Source organism: Peromyscus californicus, unplaced genomic scaffold, assembly GCF_007827085.1.
Source record: "Peromyscus californicus insignis strain IS unplaced genomic scaffold, ASM782708v3 Scaffold_13__1_contigs__length_99412109, whole genome shotgun sequence".
Classification (NCBI taxonomy): Eukaryota; Metazoa; Chordata; class Mammalia; order Rodentia; family Cricetidae; genus Peromyscus; species Peromyscus californicus.
Window position 1 is genome coordinate 3,968,521 of NW_026294424.1, and position 21,006 is coordinate 3,989,526.

General features: G+C 42.6%; 1 protein-coding gene across 2 annotated transcripts in view; it reads right to left on the minus strand.

The window, feature by feature from the left end:
- Positions 1-21,006, minus strand: part of Htt (huntingtin) — a 144,758-nt gene that overhangs the window by 69,022 nt on the left and 54,730 nt on the right. For both annotated transcript variants that reach the window (XM_052736145.1, XM_052736144.1), the window contains 16 exons: positions 20,030-20,156; positions 19,673-19,791; positions 18,670-18,781; positions 18,345-18,482; positions 16,143-16,301; positions 15,955-16,052; positions 14,297-14,436; positions 12,084-12,147; positions 11,545-11,645; positions 11,007-11,153; positions 9,836-9,956; positions 8,726-8,802; positions 7,357-7,508; positions 6,149-6,351; positions 3,115-3,241; positions 2,066-2,193 (listed from right to left, as the gene is read on the minus strand). In XM_052736145.1, the coding sequence (XP_052592105.1) occupies positions 2,066-2,193; positions 3,115-3,241; positions 6,149-6,351; positions 7,357-7,508; positions 8,726-8,802; positions 9,836-9,956; positions 11,007-11,153; positions 11,545-11,645; positions 12,084-12,147; positions 14,297-14,436; positions 15,955-16,052; positions 16,143-16,301; positions 18,345-18,482; positions 18,670-18,781; positions 19,673-19,791; positions 20,030-20,156 (2,013 nt within the window). The remainder of the gene's footprint in view (positions 1-2,065; positions 2,194-3,114; positions 3,242-6,148; positions 6,352-7,356; positions 7,509-8,725; positions 8,803-9,835; positions 9,957-11,006; positions 11,154-11,544; positions 11,646-12,083; positions 12,148-14,296; positions 14,437-15,954; positions 16,053-16,142; positions 16,302-18,344; positions 18,483-18,669; positions 18,782-19,672; positions 19,792-20,029; positions 20,157-21,006) is intronic.

Consider the following 21,006-nt stretch of genomic DNA (forward strand, 5'->3'; position numbering starts at 1 on the left):
GCCAGCCTGGGCTACAGAGAGAGTTCCAGGACAGGCCCCAAAACTACACAGAGAAACCCTTTCTTGAAAAACAAACAAAAACAAGAAAAAAAAACTTTGTAAATTGAATCATTTACTCCTGACAAGGAAGAGACTGTCTCTAGGAGTATACTTTTTAAATTGGAAACTAGAAATTATTTCTTTTTGAGGAATACAATTTAGAATTAAATTGTTTCTTCACAAAGACTGACAATATAATTTGCTATACTATATAATCAATATACAATATTGTTGTGGATATCACTCTGTATAAATAAAATGCTGATTGGCCAGTAGCCAGGCAGGAAGTATAGGCGGGACAAGCAGAGAAGAGAATTCTGGAAAACACAAAGGCTGAGTCAGAGAGACGCTGCCAGGTGCTGCCATGACAAGCGAGATGTAAGGTACCGGTAATCCATGAACCACGAGGCAACTTATAGACTAATAGAAACGGGTTAATTTAAGATAGAAGAACTAGATAGCAAGAAGCCTGCCACAGCCATACAGTGGTTGGGTCTGAGCAGCTATGGAACTGGCGAGTGAGAGAGATTTGTCCTGACCATGGGCCAGGCAGGACCAGAAAAACTCCAGCTACACAATATAATTTATGTACTATGTAAATTTACATTTGTTATATAATCTTGGAATATAGGTATAACAATTTGATGTTAACAAAATATATATTTTCATGTTTTCAAATACTATATATGGCAATTTAAGGTAACAGCCCCAATTTTTAAAATTTTACCTTATCAAGTTGTTTTTAACTAAAAATTGTGTTTTACTTAAGATGCTGTTTTTGAGCGTGTGCCCTTAATTCCAGGACTTGGAAGGCAGAGGCAGGAAGATCTCTGAGTTCAAGGCCAGCCTGGTCTACATAGTGAGTTCCAGGACATCTGGGCAACATAGTGAGACCCTGTCTGGGGAAAAAAAGAAAAGAAAAGAGAAAGAATGGGGAGGAAGGGCTGTTTTTACCTCTAAGAATCCTCAAATGAAAGGGATCTGCGCTCCTGTCTCCTCCCACCTTATATTCCTCTCTGCCCAGCCATATCACTTCCTGTCTCTTCCTCTCTAGGGCTGGGATTAAAGGCATGAGATCTCAAGGGCTGGGATCAAAGGTGTGTGCCACCACTGCCTGGCTCTGTTTCTCTTTTAGACTGGATCAACCTTGTATAGCCCAGGGTGGCCTTGAACTCAGAGAGATCCATCTGCCTCTGCCTCCCAAGTACTGGAATTAAAGGTGTATGCCACCACTGCCTGGCCTCTATGGCTAACTAGTGGCTTAGTGCCACACTCTGATCTTCAGGCAAGTTTTATTTGTTATATCACAAACAAAATATCACCACAACCAACTGGTGTAACAAAAACATAAATGAAATTACACAATCATGGGATTTTAGCATTTGATAAAGATAGGATTTCAAATCAATAAGGGCAGATCTACAAATTATTCATTGTTAGAAAAATGAGAAAGAAAAAAAAAAACAATGTAAACTCAGACACCATCAATCAGAAGCCACTGCAAAGCTGAATCAGGGACCATCTGACAAAGGGGCTCCTACAGTGAAAACACCCGACTGACAAGGGCACTTGTGTGAAGACACCCAGAGTATAGGTCTGTAGTGAACACCTGCTTTTCTCCCGAGACTATAATTTTGGTTTGTGTTGGGCAGTTGCACTATATTATGAGGCTCACAGAGGGAGAGGGTACATGAAACCTGCTTGGCTTGGCTGTGTGACTTCAGGACATGGCAGTGATGAACCTTACCTATAAACAGGATCATGTGCTGAGTCCTTGAGAAATATCTCTGAATACAAGGTATTCTTGGGAAGTCAATTAACAAACAACACCCAGAGACCACAGGAGATCATTTCTCTAATACAAAAATCCTAAATATTTGTTACTATAAACCAAGCTAGAAGACAAACTTGGAAAGAAAACTTGAAGTCCTACGTCACAGGGCTTCTTCCTATGTAAGCATGCACATGGGTACGTGGACATGCATTGCACTGGAGATATATGTTCAGAAATAAACAGGGGCAGTACCTTATAGTTAGCATGAGTGGCTTTCAGGACATCATGGAGTTTGAGGTAGGAAGGGAGATGGTAGAAACTCCCTAATGAAGAAGATTTACTTGCTGTGACAGGTCCTGAGGTGTCTGATTGTCGAGAGGCTTAGAAAAAGAAAAAAAAATTAAACTTTCAGATCCAAGGAAAAAACTTTCCAAGTTTAACAGCAATTACTGTGATGACTTTTCAAAATTGTGTAGTAGAAATATTCCAGTCTTTTCTCCCCCCTGACCTTTGCTGGGAGAATTCCCACAGACCCACACCTGGTTTGACTCCAGAGTTAGCACCTAGCCTTAATCTGCCTTTTGTGATTGCTACCTTTTGTTTCTCAGTACCCTCTACATGAATCTTGTCTGGGAGTTCTGAAGGTGCAAAGCCTATGCAAATTTGGTTGAAGAAGAACCCTGAACACCACAGGTATTCTTTGGCTGAGAATTTGCATTTGGCATTGTCCCTTTGGAAAGTTTAGATGAGAGATGTTGGGGTACAAAGTTTAACTTGTTAAAAGGTGTAAATTAGAGAAAAGGGCCCTTTGCTAAGCTACAGTGGTTCAGTCCAGAGAGATGACCCCCCTCTGCAGCTGGAAAAGGCTAGAATCATCCTTTAGGTGCCTCTGTCTCTTGATTCCATGGACCTGTGTGAACACACACAGAATATACAACAACCTTTGAAGTATGTGTGCTGAGGGTAATGAAGAACTGACTAAAATACTAAGAGCCTGAGAGTGAAAGAATCGAAAGAAACGATGAACATGAGAACATGGAGGCTCCTGTAGCTGTGGTTTCAGCCGTTCTCCTCTGCTGACTGAACGGCTGAAGCCAGCCTCAGGATCTCTGGGTCCATTAACAACTGACTGGGCAATGTGTTAAGCACTGTACAGAGCATACACATCACTCAAGTGCCAAGTGCCCAGCAGAGCAGTTTCCTCCAGCTTTAAGGACTTCTCTCCAGAGTAAAGTGACAATTTATCATGCAGACACTTAGGAGCACCCAGGCAGCACCCTGGCCATGAAACTGCTTCCTACCTGCACTGGCCTCACCACCTTTCTTGGGACTCATCGGAGCAGAAGCTTGTTCTCCTGGTTCTTTCTCCTTCCCTTTCCGTCGAATAGGACTTAGAGAAGGAGGGTTTGTCAGAGAAGGCAAAGCTGCCTAAAACAGAAAACAAAAATATAATGCAATAAAGCCAATACAGGAACCAAACTCTAAAACTACTAACACACACAGTTCCACTATGTATTGGAAAGTACTAGCCCAGGCAACTTCATGACCTTTAAGCTTTTATTACAGAGCTCGGATACAATAGAGGTAATTCTACTTTCACTCACACAATTGTACATCGCAAGTATGGCTCTGAACTTCCTCACATCAGCACTGAGAATGGGTTGAAAAGGGAGGGCCACCAGGGAGTTAAAAGAACCTGAAGTGACTGGCACCCCCAACCCTGTCCCCTCTAATAGCAGGCAATCAGGACATTTTATGTGAACCATCACATGAGTAAGCACAATGCAACAGTTGAAATTTCATTTTTCAAGTAAGGAAACAGTTCTAAATAAAGCCACCTGCTCAATGTCACAGCTGAATGTCACTCAGCAACGATACAAGTCAACAGGTCAGATGTGGCCCATGCTCTCCAAACTGCAACCCCAAGGTTATATGGAACAATCAGGCTCCTACACATAAAGAGGAAAGTTGGCACAGGAGAGTAGAGCCAACATGTAAGAGGCAGACACATCGGATCTTTGCCCTGCTCCTTACTCCCTTCCTGGCCTCAGCAAAGGGCTTCCCCCTTGTTGTGCCCCTGCCCTATCCTGTTGAAATCACAGAGATGCAATAGAGGAAGGGGCTTCAGTGAGATGAGGTCATGGTGGCAGGATCCTCAAAAATAGGACCAGTGCTCCTATGAAAAGAGAGTCCAGGAGTTCCCTTACCCCATCTACCATGAGAAGGCCAGCCTTTACCAAGGACCAAATCTGTCAATGCCTTCATCTTAGAATTCTCTGTTTTTAGAACAGCCACCAAAGTTCTGTTATGATGGTGACTCAAACTAGGTGAGGCACTATGACCTCTGATCCTTATTTATAAAGACAGTAGCAAATCAGGACAAATGGCTGCCGTCAAACGGTGCATGGAAGGAGGCAGCAAGGCTGCAGAGGGCAGGTGAGAAACCACCACACTGAAGAAACTTTCGGTGGAAAGAGCCTGTTACAAAGCCATCAAGTGTATGAGGCCATCAGCAGGGTAGTCCAGGAGAAGCACAAGCAGAGTAAGGGCTGTCCAGAGCCAGGGACATGGCAGAATTTTGGAGTCACAGCTACAGGGTTGACTGTAGTGATGGCCACACAAGGCATGATTTAAAAAAAAAAAAAAAAAAAAAAAAAAAAAAAAAAAATCCAGGTGGTGACTCCCTCTGTAATCCTAACACTTGGGAGGCTAAGCTGAAGAAACACCATGAGTCAGAGGCCAGTCTGGGATATACAGTAAGTTCCAGGACAGCTGGCTACAGAGTAAGTCCCAGGCTCAAAAAACAAAACTAAATTGTACACTTGAATTTTATGGAAATTATTTCAATGATTTCCAAAAACAGGCCAGTGTAGTAAGGTAAATGAGATACAGCATTTTATACCAGAACCCAGAAAAGAGGAGGTAAGTATTAACGAACATGTACCTAATGCCAAAGGGTTGTTTGTGCATCTGTACATGTAGGTGTACTTACGTTGTTTTGTTTGTTTGTTTGGTTTGGTTTTTCAAGACATGGTTTTTCTCTGTGTAGCCCTGGCTGTCCTGGAACTTAATCTGTAGAAGAGGCTGGCCTCAAACTCAGAGATCCACCTGCCTCTCCCAAGTACTGAAATTAAAGGCATGTACCACTACCATCCAGCCTTATGTAAAATTTTAAACAAAGTATTCAATAGGAAAAACAAAGAACAGTGACCTAAAATAACACTGTGGTGGCTCCTGTTTCCATCATGACAAAGTACAAGGTGAGGGGAGAGAAGAGGTACAGAAGAGGGAAGCCGATAAGAAGGCCAGGGCCTGGCTAAGGCATCTGACACATCAGAGTCAGCCTCACAGAAGCATCGCCAGGCGAGCAGGCACACTGAGCTGCAGCTCGGCACAGCTGAAGTCCGACAGACATTGGGCACACCAGCAGCCTGATTCCCCAGCTGCCTCTGCAATAAGTGGCTATTCAGTCAGTTCAGTTCTCAAGTCACATAAGCCACATTTCAAGAACACAAGTGCCACATGTGGTTGGTGACTAATGTCCTAGATGGTGTGGACATGGAAAATTTCCTCTATGGCAGAGTCCCATAGAGTAGTGAGAAAGTGAATGACTCACAGGAGGGCACCTTTAACAGTGAACAGGAAAAACTGAACCAGGCAGTTGCAGGATGTTGGAAGAAACACAAGAACAAAACAAGAAGCCATATCACTTGGGGTATAAAGTAGCCCAGAGAAGAACAGAAAGGCTGTCAAAGTGACTGTAAAACTGAAATGAATGACCATGGCAGGAAGTACTCTGAAGGGTGGTATCAGAAATCAGATAGAGCAGAGTTAAAGAAGGGATGGCTTGGGGCTGGAGAGATGGCTCAGAGGTTAAGAGCACTGACTGCTCTTCCAGAGGTCCTGAGTTCAATTCCCAGCAACCACATGGTGGCTCACAACCACCTGTAATGAGATCTGGTGCCCTCTTCTGGCATGTAGGCATACATGCAGGCAGAACACTGTATGTATAATAAATAAATAAAAAGAATGGATGGCTCAAGTGGGGGAACACAGTCCTGCCAGAGATGGCCAAAGTCAGTGTCTGAGCAGAAGGAAGGACTGGGCTGGTAGGCTGACTCTTCAAAGGCTTATAGTGATGAGGAAAAGAAAGCAAGTGAAGGAAACTAAGCCGTAGAAGAATACAAAATAACTATATTTTTATATTACATACAATGTCTGAACAAGCTATTTTCTTCACTAACAACCAGAAATAAAGGAACAGACTACCAACATGATGCTCAGGAAGTGCAGTCATTAGACAGATGATAATGGATGCCCCAAGGAAGATGTTACCTTGATTGCTGGTCCAGGAGTCACATCATCCAAGACATGAGCACAGATATTGATCACCTTCAGCAGATGGGAGAAAAGCTGTTCCACCATGGGGACCAGTGTCCGGTCCCCCAGAGCAGGCCAAACTTCCTCCTGTCTGGTGGCTGCTGAATTGGCTTCTTCTTCAGAGGTCCATGAACTTCTCAGGGACTTGGGGGCACTGGCTGTGACACAGACACACACATTACTCCACCTCCAATGTGTGGGATGGGAAGCAGTTCTGGCCTAAGTTTCTTATACTGAGCTGTGCTAACATACTGCTGGACTTCTGTATCTAAACAGATGTCTCAAACTCACATAAAAGTGCTATTTGCCCTCCAAACTCCAATTTTCCAAAAAAAGTCCTTACTGTCCTCCAGCTGTGGGTGTGATCCCCAAATGAGACACAGTTGGAGATCAGGGCTGCAGATGCTGCCTCCATTATGCTCTCCCCACCCCTTTGCTCGACTCCCAAAACTGCACTCATGGTTCGGTCTTTCACCAGAGCTTCAACATGAACACCCTGGACCTACAAATTCCAAGTCAAACTCAAATTGGCTGAGAAATCTTTCTAGAACACAAATCCACCTAGTCCCTTCCATAAAACACACCAGTGGCAAACAGAACAAGTCAATATTTCTAAGTGGGAACTGGTACTTTACCCGCAAGTAGATTCAATGGTTTCTGACCTGGCTGGCCACATTCTCCATTCTTATCCCTGTCCTCATGTGCTATCCACAGTAACTTATATTCCGTCACTATTATATAATGTTTCAGTTCTCCAAATCTTTACATACATAATACTTCACCTGATATTTTTCTATCAACCTATAAATCTGACCAAAGAAGAGTATACACAGCTGCTCTGCTCCTGTCCCCGGCCAATCTATAACTGCCTGGAGAATACAGTTCTTCTGCTTTAGTCCCTAGCCCAAGCTACTGCCTGGTACAAGGCACTCAGAAAACAAAACTCAAATGAGTTTACCCACAGTAAAATTGAGGTGTTAGTCTGCTTTAAAAATACTCAGCACCTAACAACTGCCCTCATACACATTCACATAAATAGACACCATCTAAATTCTGGATTAAACCGCCCCCCTAAAATAACCCTCATGTTCTTGTAACCTGTGTACCCCTCATAAGCAAATCAGAGCTAAGTCTGAGCGCCTGTCTCTGCTTGATATCAGTACCTGCAAGCAAGTTTCCAGCCAAAATCAAGGCATCCTGGTGGGCTGAGAGATCCAATGGGAACCAAGCTGATGAAAGCAAGGTGAGAATCATGGAGGCCATCCCAACAGTGCAGCTCTTCCTGGACTCATCAGAGGCACTCAGTGGGGGCACTCTGGAAGTAGAAATTTCCAAAGTCAAACACGGTTTCAGACACAGAGTCTTGCTCTCTAATGACCACATGAAGAAAGTATGCCACGAGACATCCATTTTACCTTGTTTGTTGGTGTGGTCTGGGTTTCTTAAGACAGGGTCTCACTCTCATTCATGTAGTTCCCATGGCCTGGAACACTATGTAGCCTACGCTGGTCTGCAAACTATGTCAATCATCCTGCCTCTACTTACCAAGTACTGAGAGGTGTGAGCCACTATCATTTTAAAACTGCTAACCAACTAACACCCTTCCTGTAAATCATGACTCCATGAAAGTCATTTGAGAAATGAAATCGTGCAGTAGATTTCATTGAGGGAACTAGAATGCTTATTCTTATAAGCTTTTAACTTTCTTCCCTTTTTTACTTAGCAGATTGTATTCCAATGTCAAAGCTGCTCAAAAGTCAAGTCTACTACAGGATCAATGACTGGAACCTGTTAATTGTTCAGTCAGAATTCATGGAAAGAACAGAAGCAATCACTCTGGGTCATAAAGCAATCACTTCAAGCGACTGTTAAGTTTGCTACATACTGTCACTTAGAAGAAATCTGCAGATTTCCTTCCAGATGTGATGGGAAGCACCAAAGTTTCTTGTTGTCAGCACACAAATGAAGGCTTACTCATTAATGCTGAGAAAATTCTAAACAATCCCTAGCTGGCAGTAGACTATCTATTGGGGGAATTCTTTTGTAGGGAAACATAGTACAAGTATACTACTTCCTAAAGCACACCCTTGTAGCTAATCATAATCCTGGATACTACGTCATAACTGACTTTTATTACCTAGTAATCTTAGAAAGAATCAAACTGATTAGAAAGTTTTTACCTGCATATGAAAATTCCTTAAATGAATCCATAGATCACACCCTCAGACCCAAAAGATGCTCACGAGCACCTAGCATCCCTTAGTCACAACTGCTTCAGTGTCCCCAACAGTTCCTTCATTCATTCCACACACCTCATAGAGCAAAAACAAGCATTCCTTAACACATTTTTTGAACAAAGCCAAAAAGACAACATAAAAGGAGAAGGGAGGGAAAGGGAAGGGAAGGGAAGGGAAGAGAAGGAAAGGGAAGGGAGGGGAGGGGATCAGAGCAGGAAAAAAAAAGGGGGGGGTGTCCTAGCAGCTGTGCTTGTGCTGTGTGGGTGGTTGACTGCACACTGAGGAATATACATACCCACAATGCCAACCTAAACTCCAAGTGCAAACTGGAAAGGCTGCTGAAAGAAGACACAAGGCTTCACAACATCCAAACTGCAGGAGAAAGGAATGGAAAAATCACACCCAAACACCACCAAAGGTGTACTGAATTAAGCCTCTTAGACCTATACCAAATGAAACGAAATGAAAACTGAGATCTGTAAATAACTACAGGGTAGCTATCCCACCACCGGACACATACATGCTTTAAACAACAAAGCTGGCCACACCTGTTAGTAAAACCATTGTTATAATGCAGAGAAGGGCAGCCAGCAGCTCCTGCCAGGAACTCTTGTTCTGCATTCAGTCTCCCTAAGTTTCTCCCTTCCTCCCTCAACAACTGAGTTCGAGCTAACATAAATCTCCAGATCACAGAAATGCTTGATAAGTGCAAATCACAGTTCAAATGAAATTTATGATATCTTAAACAAATTTAGATTTGAAAGGCATTTAGTTAGCAAGACAGGTGAATCTCAACTGTGTGACTTTCTACAACATCCAAGTATCCCTTCCATCACATAAACGAAAAGCTCTTTTCAGGAACCATGACTTCTACATAATATTCCTCTTTCTGATTATAAAAGTCACACTTTATTATTTTAGAAAATTTACCAGTACTTGAAAAATACAAATAAGAAAATTAAAGTTTAACCACAATCTTAAAAATCATCCTGGCAATTCTCTGCTTGTCCTTTTTCTGAGTTTGTAAAGACTATACGTATATAAATATTACTTTTCTAACCTGGTATCAAACTACATTGCCTAGAGTTGGGGATAGAACATGCACACACAGAGGTCAGGACAGTGGGAGTCCACTCTCTCCCTTCACTGTGTAGGTACTAGGGATCAAATTCGGGTTATCAGGCTCAGAACCAACAGCCTGACACTGACACATCCGGATGGCCCATTTAGAGTTTTTATCTGATGACTCTCTAAGTAGAATGAATTAGTTTACAATGAGCATGTATTTTTCTGGACTGTTAAAAGAAGTATACTTTCTTACCAAGCACCTCAAGAAAAGGACCTTCACACAGGACCATCCCACTGCGGCCATAAAAGACATCAAGGCAGTCTCCTTAAGACTTACTGTGAGCGCCCGTGTAGTTGAGGTAATGAGCTCGTGAGAAACTGCAGCAACAACTCTGGAGAGGTTGTTTTCCATGGTGACATCTGTTATACTTGGAAGTAAACTATAACCTCTATAGATTCTAGTAAGAAAAAGACAGAGAATATACAGCATATATTTGTCAAATGGCATTTAAAAGTTTATAGTTAAAGTCCAAAAGAAAGTGAAGCAATACTGACTTTAAAATAAAATAGAGGCTGAAAATGAGGCCGGGGTATGGTTCAGTAGTAGAGTAGTACAGAAAGACTAAATGTGTAAAGAGTAAATGTGTTCATCATTTAAAAAAAAAAAAAAGGCCTGACTTCTCCCTCACCAGATGCCTCACACTTCCTTTATAGTATGCTGCTAGTTATTTTTTGTTTGTTTGTTTGTTTGTTTAAATTCTCAAGTTGGTTTTTCCATGAGAAAGATGACAGTCATATAGAAGCAATGACTTTAAAATGTGATGAGCTGACTTCCAAATTCAGAAAAAAAAATTATCAAATTATCATGTGAGCTTGGAAGTCATTTGTCAAGTTTTTTGTTTATTGTTTCAAATCAGAAAAAAAAAAAAAGGTTATCATCCTGTAAATCCAGCCTTGCAAAAGAATTTAAAAGACAAGAGTTCCAAGCATGTCTTACACTGCTACTCCAATCTTCTTTGAAAACTAGTTTTCTGATGAAGCCTGTTCATTCACTGGAGGCTTCCTGCTCTGCCAACCTACCAGTCAGCTAGGACAGGTTATGTGGCCAATGGACCCTGCTCATGCTCCAGTAACACAGGCCTGAGAACCATCGCTGCATGTAGCAGTCTGACCCTTGGGATCAGTCCACCCATGCATTAGCAGGGACACTAAAAAAGTGAAAATTTTCCAGATAGCATGTGACATTAACAAACAGAAACACAACTGACAATATAAAGAAAGAACTTAATGAACTCATTGCAAGACTGAGAACATCACTGTTATGTGACTGAGGTGGATCTTAACCACAGGGGGATGCGGCAAATCAGGGTATCAAACAAATATCCTGTTAATGAATGATGACCTCCTCCTCCTCTAAAGGCTGTGTGTGGCTTTAAGGAAAGAGAACAGAAAGCAGGCATCATGAGAGGCACATCTGCTGAGAAGTCAAGGTGCTGTGGGCAAGGTACCTGGTTATGGTGCTGACAGAGAAGTGCGATGGCGGCTGCGTCTCATGCATGAGGAGTTTCAGGTGAACACTGCTTTGATCTCTTGCTACAGCCACTACTGGGTCAGCCTGTCCTTGGTCGCATTTATAGAACAGCTTTGGGACAAGCCTGCCGTGAAAGGAGAGCTGATCTATACAGAAGGTGCATGAAATTCACCCATCACCACACCTTTCCCCAGATGGCTAACCCAAACCTATGCCCACCACAGCAGCCAGAACTGTGGACAGCCATTACATCCAGGAGGCAGAACTAAGCAGCACTCGCTTTCCTTCTTAGTGGTCTCTAAACTCCAAATTTTGACAACGAAAGCAATAGAAGGCTAGTGCTTTGCTTTTTCGAATTATCACTTTAGTAAGTACTTTTAAATAATTAAAAGGAACTACAATTAGTCAAACTCATCAAAGCATACTTCCTACAGCCTTTTGATTCCGTCTACCTTTCCCATTCTCGTACTATATATTTCAACCAAATGAGTAAAGGAATAAATACTGGTAAACACCTTGTTAGCGATGCTGCAGCAACATGTCGCACCCTGGGGTCTTCATCTCCAAGCAAATAAATGACCACATTATTAAGCACTCGTTCTTGCAATTTTAAAAACTTTAGAGAGACAGAAAATAAAAATAAGTTTAATTTCTATAATCAGTTGGATTTTATGTAAGTAAGGTATTTTTGGAGTTTGTTGTTGTTGTTGTTCTTTTGATTGGGGAAGTTTGGATATTTTTGAGATATGGTCTTACTATGTGGCTTTGGCTACTCTGAAACTCATTATTTAGATCAAGATGGCATTGAACTCACAGAGATCTGCCTGCCTCTGTCTCCCAAGTACTGAGATTAAAGGCATGGGCCAGCAAATCCAGCTAGATAAGGAAGGTATTCTAGAAAGCTGGTCAGGAAGCACTCAGGATGACTCTCCTGACATAAAGAGTTAAATACATAACACAGCACAGGCATTCAGCAAGACTTCACACCACTAGGGAACCCTGCGAAGAAGTTCCAGAAGACAGGGCCCACAGTCTCACAAAATGAACTGCTTACCCCTGTATAATGATGAGCCCCTCGGTGTAAACTTTCTGCTTTTGCCTCCAAAAAACTCACCAGCCTAACAAAAGAGCATATTCAACAGTGATGTCATTCATTTAGCAAAAACAGTGCTGGCCTACAGCCTTCAGGCAGCTGAACATGAAAGTAGCTCACCCCAGTGTCCTATGAGTCTCTCAGAGGCAGCTCAAATATACTTAGATTGATTCACGATCTTCTATAAATTCCTGACTAAGTAAGTGAGTACTGGATAAAAAGCCTTACATCAAAGTACATATCTACTTCTTCAAAAGTGTTTCATGAATGAGCTCAAACACAGAGAGGGCAAGCACACTGTGACTCCCACCCAAGTGACCAGCTGTGTGCCCCATTCCACAGTCCTAATCGCGGTGACAGAATAGTCCTTCAGAGATATTCTAAGGATGGGATACGATAACCCACGGGGTCTACAGTGGCTTTAAAAACCAAACAAGCTGGAGAGATGGCTCCATGGATAAGGGCACTGGCTGCTCTTCCAGAGGACTAGAGTTCGATTCCCAGAAGCCACAGACAGCTCACAACTGTTCGTAACTCCAGTTCCAAGAGTTCCAATTCCCTTTTCTGGATTCCATGGGCACTGCATGTATGTGGTACACATACATACATGCAGGCAAAAACAAAACAAAACAATCAAACAAGCAAAGAACAGTAACAACACACACAGAAATCTGAATAATAAAGGTACATTTCCCTTCTAAGAGAAACTGTTAAAATATCTCTAACCAAAACTTACTCTTAGGAAATGAAAGACATAACATGTCACATTTTGGGGCATTTTTGTTTGTAGGAGGTGGGTGAGTGGTGTGTGTGTCTCCAGGGGTCACTCAGATGTTTCTCAGGAGTCATCTACCTTGTTGGTTTTAAGGGTTTTTTTGGGGGGGCGGGGGTATGGTTTTTCAAAAATGTGTATTTAAAGTTAGTCAATTGGACTCAATTTAGATAATCTCAATTTTGTTAGCAGCATCCAAACCATTAGGAAGCAGTCGAACATAAGCCTTCTTTCCATCAGGCCTGATAAGGGTATTGACTTTGGCCATATTGATAACATAGTTTGTTTACAAGCCTGTTGATCTGGTGTTTGTTGGCCTTGACAACCACAATGAACACAGTTGCCTTCTAGCTTCTTCATGGCTGACTCAGTGGTCAGAAGGAACTAGATTATGGTGGAGCAGTCAAGCTTGTTTCTCCCGGGAGTGTTCTTGTAAAGAAGGGATCTGGGCTGCCCAAGGGTCAGGTGGGTGATGTATAGATAGATACCTTCCACAGTGCCTTCTGGACTTTCACTGTCTTTACTTTGGCTTCAGCTTGGGGGCAGTGGGGGGGAGGGGCAGGAGTTTTCTTCTTCAATTCAGTTCCCTCTTGGAGAAAAGCCTCCTTGTTTTTTGAGCCAGGGTCTCTCCCTAAACCTAGAGCTTGCCTACTAAACGAGGCAAGATGGCTGACCAGCAAGGCCCAGGGACCCAACCTGTCTCCACTTCTCCAGTGCTAGGATAACCACATCTGTTTTCACATGGGTGCTGGTATCAAACTCAAGTCCTGCTTGTGCCACAAGCATCCATCCCCACAACCCCTCAGATTGATTTTTAAAATGGTAATAAATTACTATTCGGCTATTTCCCTTAAATCAGAATAAAAGTAAGTACATTTTTTAAAAAGCTGGTAGCCTTTTTTAAAAGTTTGAAATAAGGTTTCAAAAAAAAAAATCAAGGGGGTTAGAAAAATGGCTCAACAATTAAGAATACTTTCTGCTCTTCCAGAAAACTGGAGTTCAGTCCTCAATAACCAAGTCAGGGGGCTTAGAACCATCTAGCTAACTCTGCTCCAGGGGATGTCATGCCTCTGGCCTTCTCAGGCACTTGCTTGCACTCATGTGAACATACCCACATGCCCAAATACATACATGTTTATACATAATTAAAAATAATAAAACTAAATCATATTTAATTCCTATCATCTAGAAAACCAAGACAGGCAGAAAAATCTATTCCTCTTCCAATACCAAAATCTCGAAATTCAGAGTTCAACAAAAAGTATTGTGAACTATCGTATGCTCTTTACCTAAACGCAGATGATCCTAACAGGCAGTACAAACAACGGCCATGCCAACGACAGAGACTTCAAGACTTTCAGTTCTTAACTTGAACTTCTGAATCTGAACTCGGTTCCCTTACCTGAAGTCAATCTCTGCAAGGGTTTCCAGCAGCTCAGTCCTTACCAACCAGTAGGAGCTGTTCTTCAGAGGCAACATATCAATGAGCAGTTGTAATCCCAAGTCACTGTAGCTGCTGCTGCAAAGACTCAGGACACAGTGCTGAAAGACCCAGCCCAAGGCAGAAGGCATCAGGATCAGACATCTCATCTTAAGACAGCACTCTTATACATGCACCTGTTTTGTCCTGTTCTATTTTTAAGCAGCAACAAGAAAGCTACAGGTTCCCAAAAGTACTCCAGATACATCTTTTTTTTTTTTTTTTTTTTTTTTTTTTTTTTTTTTTTTTTTTTTGGTTTTTCGAGACAGGGTTTCTCTTGTAGCTTTGCGCCTTTCCTGGGACTCGCTTGGTAGCCCAGGCTGGCCTCGAACTCACAGAGATCCGCCTGGCTCTGCCTCCCGAGTGCTGGGATTAAAGGCGTGCGCCACCACCGCCCGGCTCCAGATACATCTTTATCTTACTAAATTTAAGTTTAAAAGTCAATGTGCCCATTACACATACTTTTGTTTCCCTACCTCCCTTGACTCCTAAGCCACAATCTCAGAAACACTAATCATCAATTTACAAGAAAGAGAATGCAACACAGTCCTACCACCATATGAAAAGAAGTCTCAGACCCAGCATAAGGACAAGAGACCTAGATCAAGGAGTACCTTGGATGTTACTGGGTTCTTCTGATGTACAAGGAAACAAAGTGGGTCTTGTACTGCTATTTCCCCTGTGGTCTCAGAGTCTAAGGGCATTAACCTGTAATTATCCTATACATGGATGACACACATGGCCTACCTACCAGCATAGCATCTGTGCTATCAGCATACCTCCTCTGCTCAAAGGATACAACTGACTGAAACAACTTTTTTAAAAAAAAGAGGAGCTGGGGGCTGGAAAGATGGCTCACTGGTTAAAAGTGCTTACTGCTCTTTTGGAGGACCTGAGTGACTCACTCTCTCTCTCTCACTCTCACTCTCACTCTCTCTCTCTCTCTCTCACACACACACACACACACACACACACACAAAAAAAAAAAAAAAAAAAAAAAAACTAAAATCTTTAAAAAAAAATTGGAACTAGAAAAACATTACTTTGAGGTTATTAAATTTTAAAAAGGGAAAATATTCTCCTCCCTAGATTTAACCACTGTGTTTTTGTTTTTGTTTTCTCTGGTTAAATTTTCTGCTATGGCCAACTGTGATTTATGAGCCAGCTGACAGGAAATGTTCCACATTACTCCCATTTGAGGAGCCAAGGCTCCTTTAACAAAAGACAAAGTACAAGGCCAGTTAAATAATACCCATAATTCCATTGCAGCTCAACAGTCTACAATCTTAAGACATATTTTTAAAAATTCAACAAATTTTATATTTGAGAATAGCAAGATACATTTTTAAACATTTCCTTTAGGAGAAAGAATGTTTCAAATAAAGATTCTAAGAATTAAAACTAAAAGTTTATTTATTAAATTTTAATATTATGGCAATGTTTTTCAAAAGTTAAGTGGAAGATCCCTGAAAATTATTGTTTACAAGTTAAGGAAATGTGACCTATCAGCTCCAAATTTAACTGTATCAATGGCAAGCTCATTAAACCAAGGAACAGTTTATGTAAAACATTATACTCACCCTCACAGCTGTACAAGCCAACTTGCAAGTAACAGAAGATTCATCCTTCAAAGTTTTCTGCAGCAAAGGAATGCAGTCCACCAGAGAAAACGTATTTCCTAACCAGAAGAATGAGCAAGAAATGTCTCTGTAGAAGTATGAACCGGGAACAATATCCAGAAAACACACCAGGGCAGACTGTCTGTTACCTGTCAGGGTTCTAATGGTGCCCAGCCAGTCACCAACACGGAGCCGGGACCTGCTGAGGATGGAGTAGATGAGGGTCCCACAGAGAATGGCAGTAGCTCCTCGGACCTGTGGGTCTCCATGATCGATGTAGTTCAAGATGTCAGAGACATACTGTTCCTCTGTGAACACAAATGGCCCAATCTGTACCTTCTCCACCAACAAATTTACACTACAAATAAAGCTTCATTCTCAGAAAAGGAAAAAAGGAGAGCATTTTACATCTGGAAAGGACTTGACTATAATATCCTAAGTAGTAAAAGATACTTGGGGTTTAAAGGTTCTAGATTCATCACACTGCAATTATCTCAACACATTAGAATTCCCAGGTTGTGATTCCAGTTTATTAGATAAAACCAGACTTCCAGAAAATTGGGAATCAATCTACCTCAAGATTCAGTGATACCACTCTTGGGCATATACCCAAAGGATGCTCAATCATACCACAAGGACACTTGCTTAACTATGTTCATCACAGCATTATTCATAACAGCCAGAACCTAGAAACAACCTAGATGTCCCTCAACTGAAGAATGGATAAAGAAAATGTAATTCATGTACACAATGGAGTATTACTCAGAAGTAAAAAACAAGGACATCAAGAAATTTGCAGGCAAATGGATAGAACTAGAAAAAAATCATCCTGAGTGAGGTAATCCAGACCCAGAAAGACAAACACGGTATGTACTCACTCATAAGTGAGTGTAGATGTAACACAAAGGATAACCAGAGCTCCAGAGAAGCTAGGAAACAAGGAAGACCCTAAGAGGGATGCATAGGTCACTCTGGGAAGTAGAAATAGATGAGATCTCCTGGGTAAACTGGGGGCTAGGAGGCAGGTTAGAGGGGAGGGGATAGGTGATGGGAACATGAGGGTTCGGGATGGTTGAGCTGGGGGAGGGTCAAAGAGGGAAAGCAATGAAAGATATCTTGATAGAGGGGGCCATTATGCGGTTAGGGAGAAACCTGTTGCCAGGGAAAATCCCAGGAATTCACAAGGATGACCTCAGCTAAGACTCCTAGCAATAGTGGAGAGGATACCTGAACTGGCCTTCTCTGTAATCAGATTGGTGACTACACTAATTGTCATCATAGACCCTTCATCCTAACTGATGGAAGCAGATGCAGAGATCCACAGCCAAGCATGGGGCCAAGCTCTGAGAGTCCAGTTGAAGAGAGGGAAGAGGGATTATATGAGCAAGGGGTTGGGGGGTGGGGGGTGGGGGGATAAGAAGATCATGATGGGGAAACCCACAGAGACAGCTGACCTGAGCTCGTGGGAGTTCACAGACTCTAGACCAACAGCCAAGGAGCCTTCATGGGACCAACCTAGGCCCCCTGCATGTGGGTGACAGTTCTGTAGCTTGGTCTGTTTGTGTGGCCCCTAGCAGTGGGACCAGGATCTGACCTTGGCGCATGAGCTGGCTTTGTGGAACCTATACCCTATGGTTCAGTCTTGATGCAAGTTGGTCCTGCCTTAACTTGATATGCCATGCTTTGTTGACTCCCATGGGAGGTTTTACCTTTTCTGAGGAGTGGATGGGGGAGGGGTAGAAAGGAAATGGGAGGAAGGAACGGGAGAGGAGGAGGAAGGGGAAACTGTGGTTGGTATGTAAAATTAAGTTAAAAAAATTAATAATAAAAAAAACTTCCAAGATTTCATTTGAAAATAAAGATTAGAAACAATCAATCTAGTATATATTTGTTAATTCTAAACACAATAACACCGGTTTGCCCTGTCACTCAAAGAAAGAAAGACGGTAGAAGATACTTCCTGCTTCAGAACAACTATGTCCAATGGGAGACAGGGTGTGGTGCTTTCCTGGCCAGTCTCAGTCTGAATGTGAATTTCTGAACCCGGTGAATGTGACACAGAACAATTTAACAATGCAGCCTGTGATTTGAGAAGAAATCCACTACATGTATAAATGGCTCTTACATTCCTAGATTTCTATTTTACGACTTGAGTGCTTCCACTACAAACACAGCATCTAAGGGAGTCATGAGACTAAGAACATGACCATGTGCACATCTGGAGAACGCTAACACAGCTGAAACACACACGTTAACTAGAAATACTCACTGCCCTAAGACAAAAGAAGGCAAGACCGTGAGATAGCTTAAGTACTGATTAACTCGGAGAAAGAAGTGAATTTTCAACATACCAGCACTTTCCATGGAGTCAAGAGGTACTTTATACAGTTTGCTGAAGAAAGATTCTGGATGAAGGGCCACGGCTGCACCAATACAGCTGAGGGCCAGGGCTTTCACACTGACCCTCACATCTCTGTCTGGAACCAGTGCTGCAAAGGAACCACCCAGACCCCTTCAGTCTTTTCCAAAAAACAAAATCCACCCCTCTCATGTCCTCCTCCTCTCACCAACTAAAGGAAAGTAAAGCTTACCCAATAACAAGGTGCCAACAGACCACCTAACTGACATCTAAACCCCTGAGCATCCCCTGACTCTGCAGCTACTCTGCGTGCTTACCTTTCTTTTCCCCAGTTAACAAAAAGGAAGCAGATAAAAGGCGGACACAATGGACCAGAGGAGCAGAATCATCATCATTAGGCTGTCCTATGTCACCTTTGATTCGGCAAGGCTAGAAGAGAGAAGTAAACATTTGATTCACTAGTTCAGTCAATAAAATGAACCACACCAGGGTGGTAGGGACAGAGATGCCCATACTTAGCCACCTCCATGCCTGATCTCAAAAAGAACACAGTTGGAACTCTAAAATATAGGGCCACAGGGCTGTGGCAAGAGTCAAGCTTAGTATGGAGCAAGTGATCTGGGCAGGAAGGTGTTAAAACACAGCATTCAGGAAATGCTCTTCACATTGGCAAGCCACAAGTAGCTACTGAATATGTAGAAGATACGAGTTCCAGGCCAGCCAAAGCTATATAGTGAGAACCTGTCTCAAAGCACAAACACACAAACAAAAAGACACAGGCAAAGGAAAAAAGCCAGAAAAGCCCGAAGGTTGGAAGGATGTAACAGAAAACTGGAGGGCACTCTCAAAGGATACCATTTTGACTGATGGGATTAAATGACGAAAATGCATTCCTGACTTCAAGGAATTTAAAGTTCACTGTAAATATAGTAATGTGAATAGAAAACAAACAACACAGACAGATGTTTTCAACAGTTGAGTAAACAAACCCAAGAACTGCTGCAAAGCTCTGCACAAGCCTCAAAGAATGATACAGGCAGGGAAGGGCTCAGCACAGGCTACATCTGCAGGGGAACTCTCAGGAGGGAAGGGCTCAGCACAGGCTACATCTGCAGGGGAACTCTCAGGAGTAGACCTGAGGCACCTGTTAAGAACATGGGTCCCCCTGGAGAGGCAAAAAAAGACAGAGGCCTGGGAGTGTCCAGGGTTGCTAGGGGAAAGAAATAAGCCCAGAGCTGGGATAGGAACAAAGGAGAAGAGCAGAAGCCAGGGAAATTCCAACCCCTCGCACACAAGCTAGCTCCTGCCCACGTAGCTCACCTTGCTTTCTGGGTCACTCGCTTCAGCAACTTCATCCTTTGATACAACCTTATCTATACTGCTGTCAGAAGGCTGCCTGCTATGACCCATTCTCTCCAGTAAGTGTGCCTGCTGAAGGGCTTTAAAAATAGAAATCATGAGTGAGTGACAAGTTTTCAATCAAAGTATGTGTGTATGTACACAAAGATAACATGAAGGTATACGATTTAAATCAAAGTCTGATTATACCTAAATTACCATTTTCGGCTGCCATTTAACAGCTCAAAAAAAATTAATGATACTGAAAAGTTTCTTCTTGGAAGTAAAGATAAAGATGTCTAAGGTTGAAAACATTTCCATCATATAAAGTGAACTTACCCAGAGAAGAGTTTCTGAAGACATCAGAGACTTCACTGGAAAGAACACCTGAAGCCTCCTCCTCGTCTTCCTCCTGTGGCTGTCCTATCTGCATGCCTAAATACTGGCTGTCAGCACCATCTAACACCTGCACAGATGGAGGGGAACTGTCAGGGGCAAGCCCTCCAACATGAAGGAAAACCCACCAACAGAGCAGAGCTTTTAACTTTTTATTTATTCTTTGTGGCTTTCACATCATGCATCTTGATCCCATTCATCTCCCCATTTCTTCATATCCACCCTCTACCCTTGCAACTCCCTCCCCCCACCCACCCGCCCATCCCCCCACCCCCCAAAAAAATAAAAGTTAAGAGAAAGGAAAGGAAAGGAAAAAGGAAAGGAAAGGAAAAAGGAAAAAGGAAAGGAAAGGAAAAAGGAAAAAGGAAAGGAAAGGAAAAAGGAAAAAGGAAAGGAAAGGAAAGGAAAAAGGAAAGGAAAGGAAAGGAAAGGAGGAAGGAAGGAAGGAAGGAAGGAAGGAAGGAAGGAAGGAAGGAAGGAAGGAAGGAAAAAAATCTGGATGTGGAAGCTGTAGTGTGACAGTGAGTCACAGTTTACCCTTTAGTATATATATCTTTACTTGCAAGTGTTCATTGCAAAGAATCACTGGTCTGGTTTGAGGCCTCTGGTTTCTGCTACATGTACCACTGATAGTGGGCTCACATTGGGACTCCTCTTGGACATCCTGTTGTTGCCCTGTGTCATGGATATCCTACAGCTTTGACGTGCAGAACTAGCCCCTTCACATGCTCCAGCAGATAGGGTGGATGTTGGAGTGGACCAACTCACAGCCCTGGTTCTGGGCCTAGGTGATTGCAGGGTTGGTTAGCCTGCCAGCTCTCCCCCATCCTCACCACCAGGGTGAGCTCTCCAGCATTGCCGTGGCTATTTCACCCTATACAGCAAGGAACAAGGAGCAGGGTCTAGTTCTCCTACCTTCA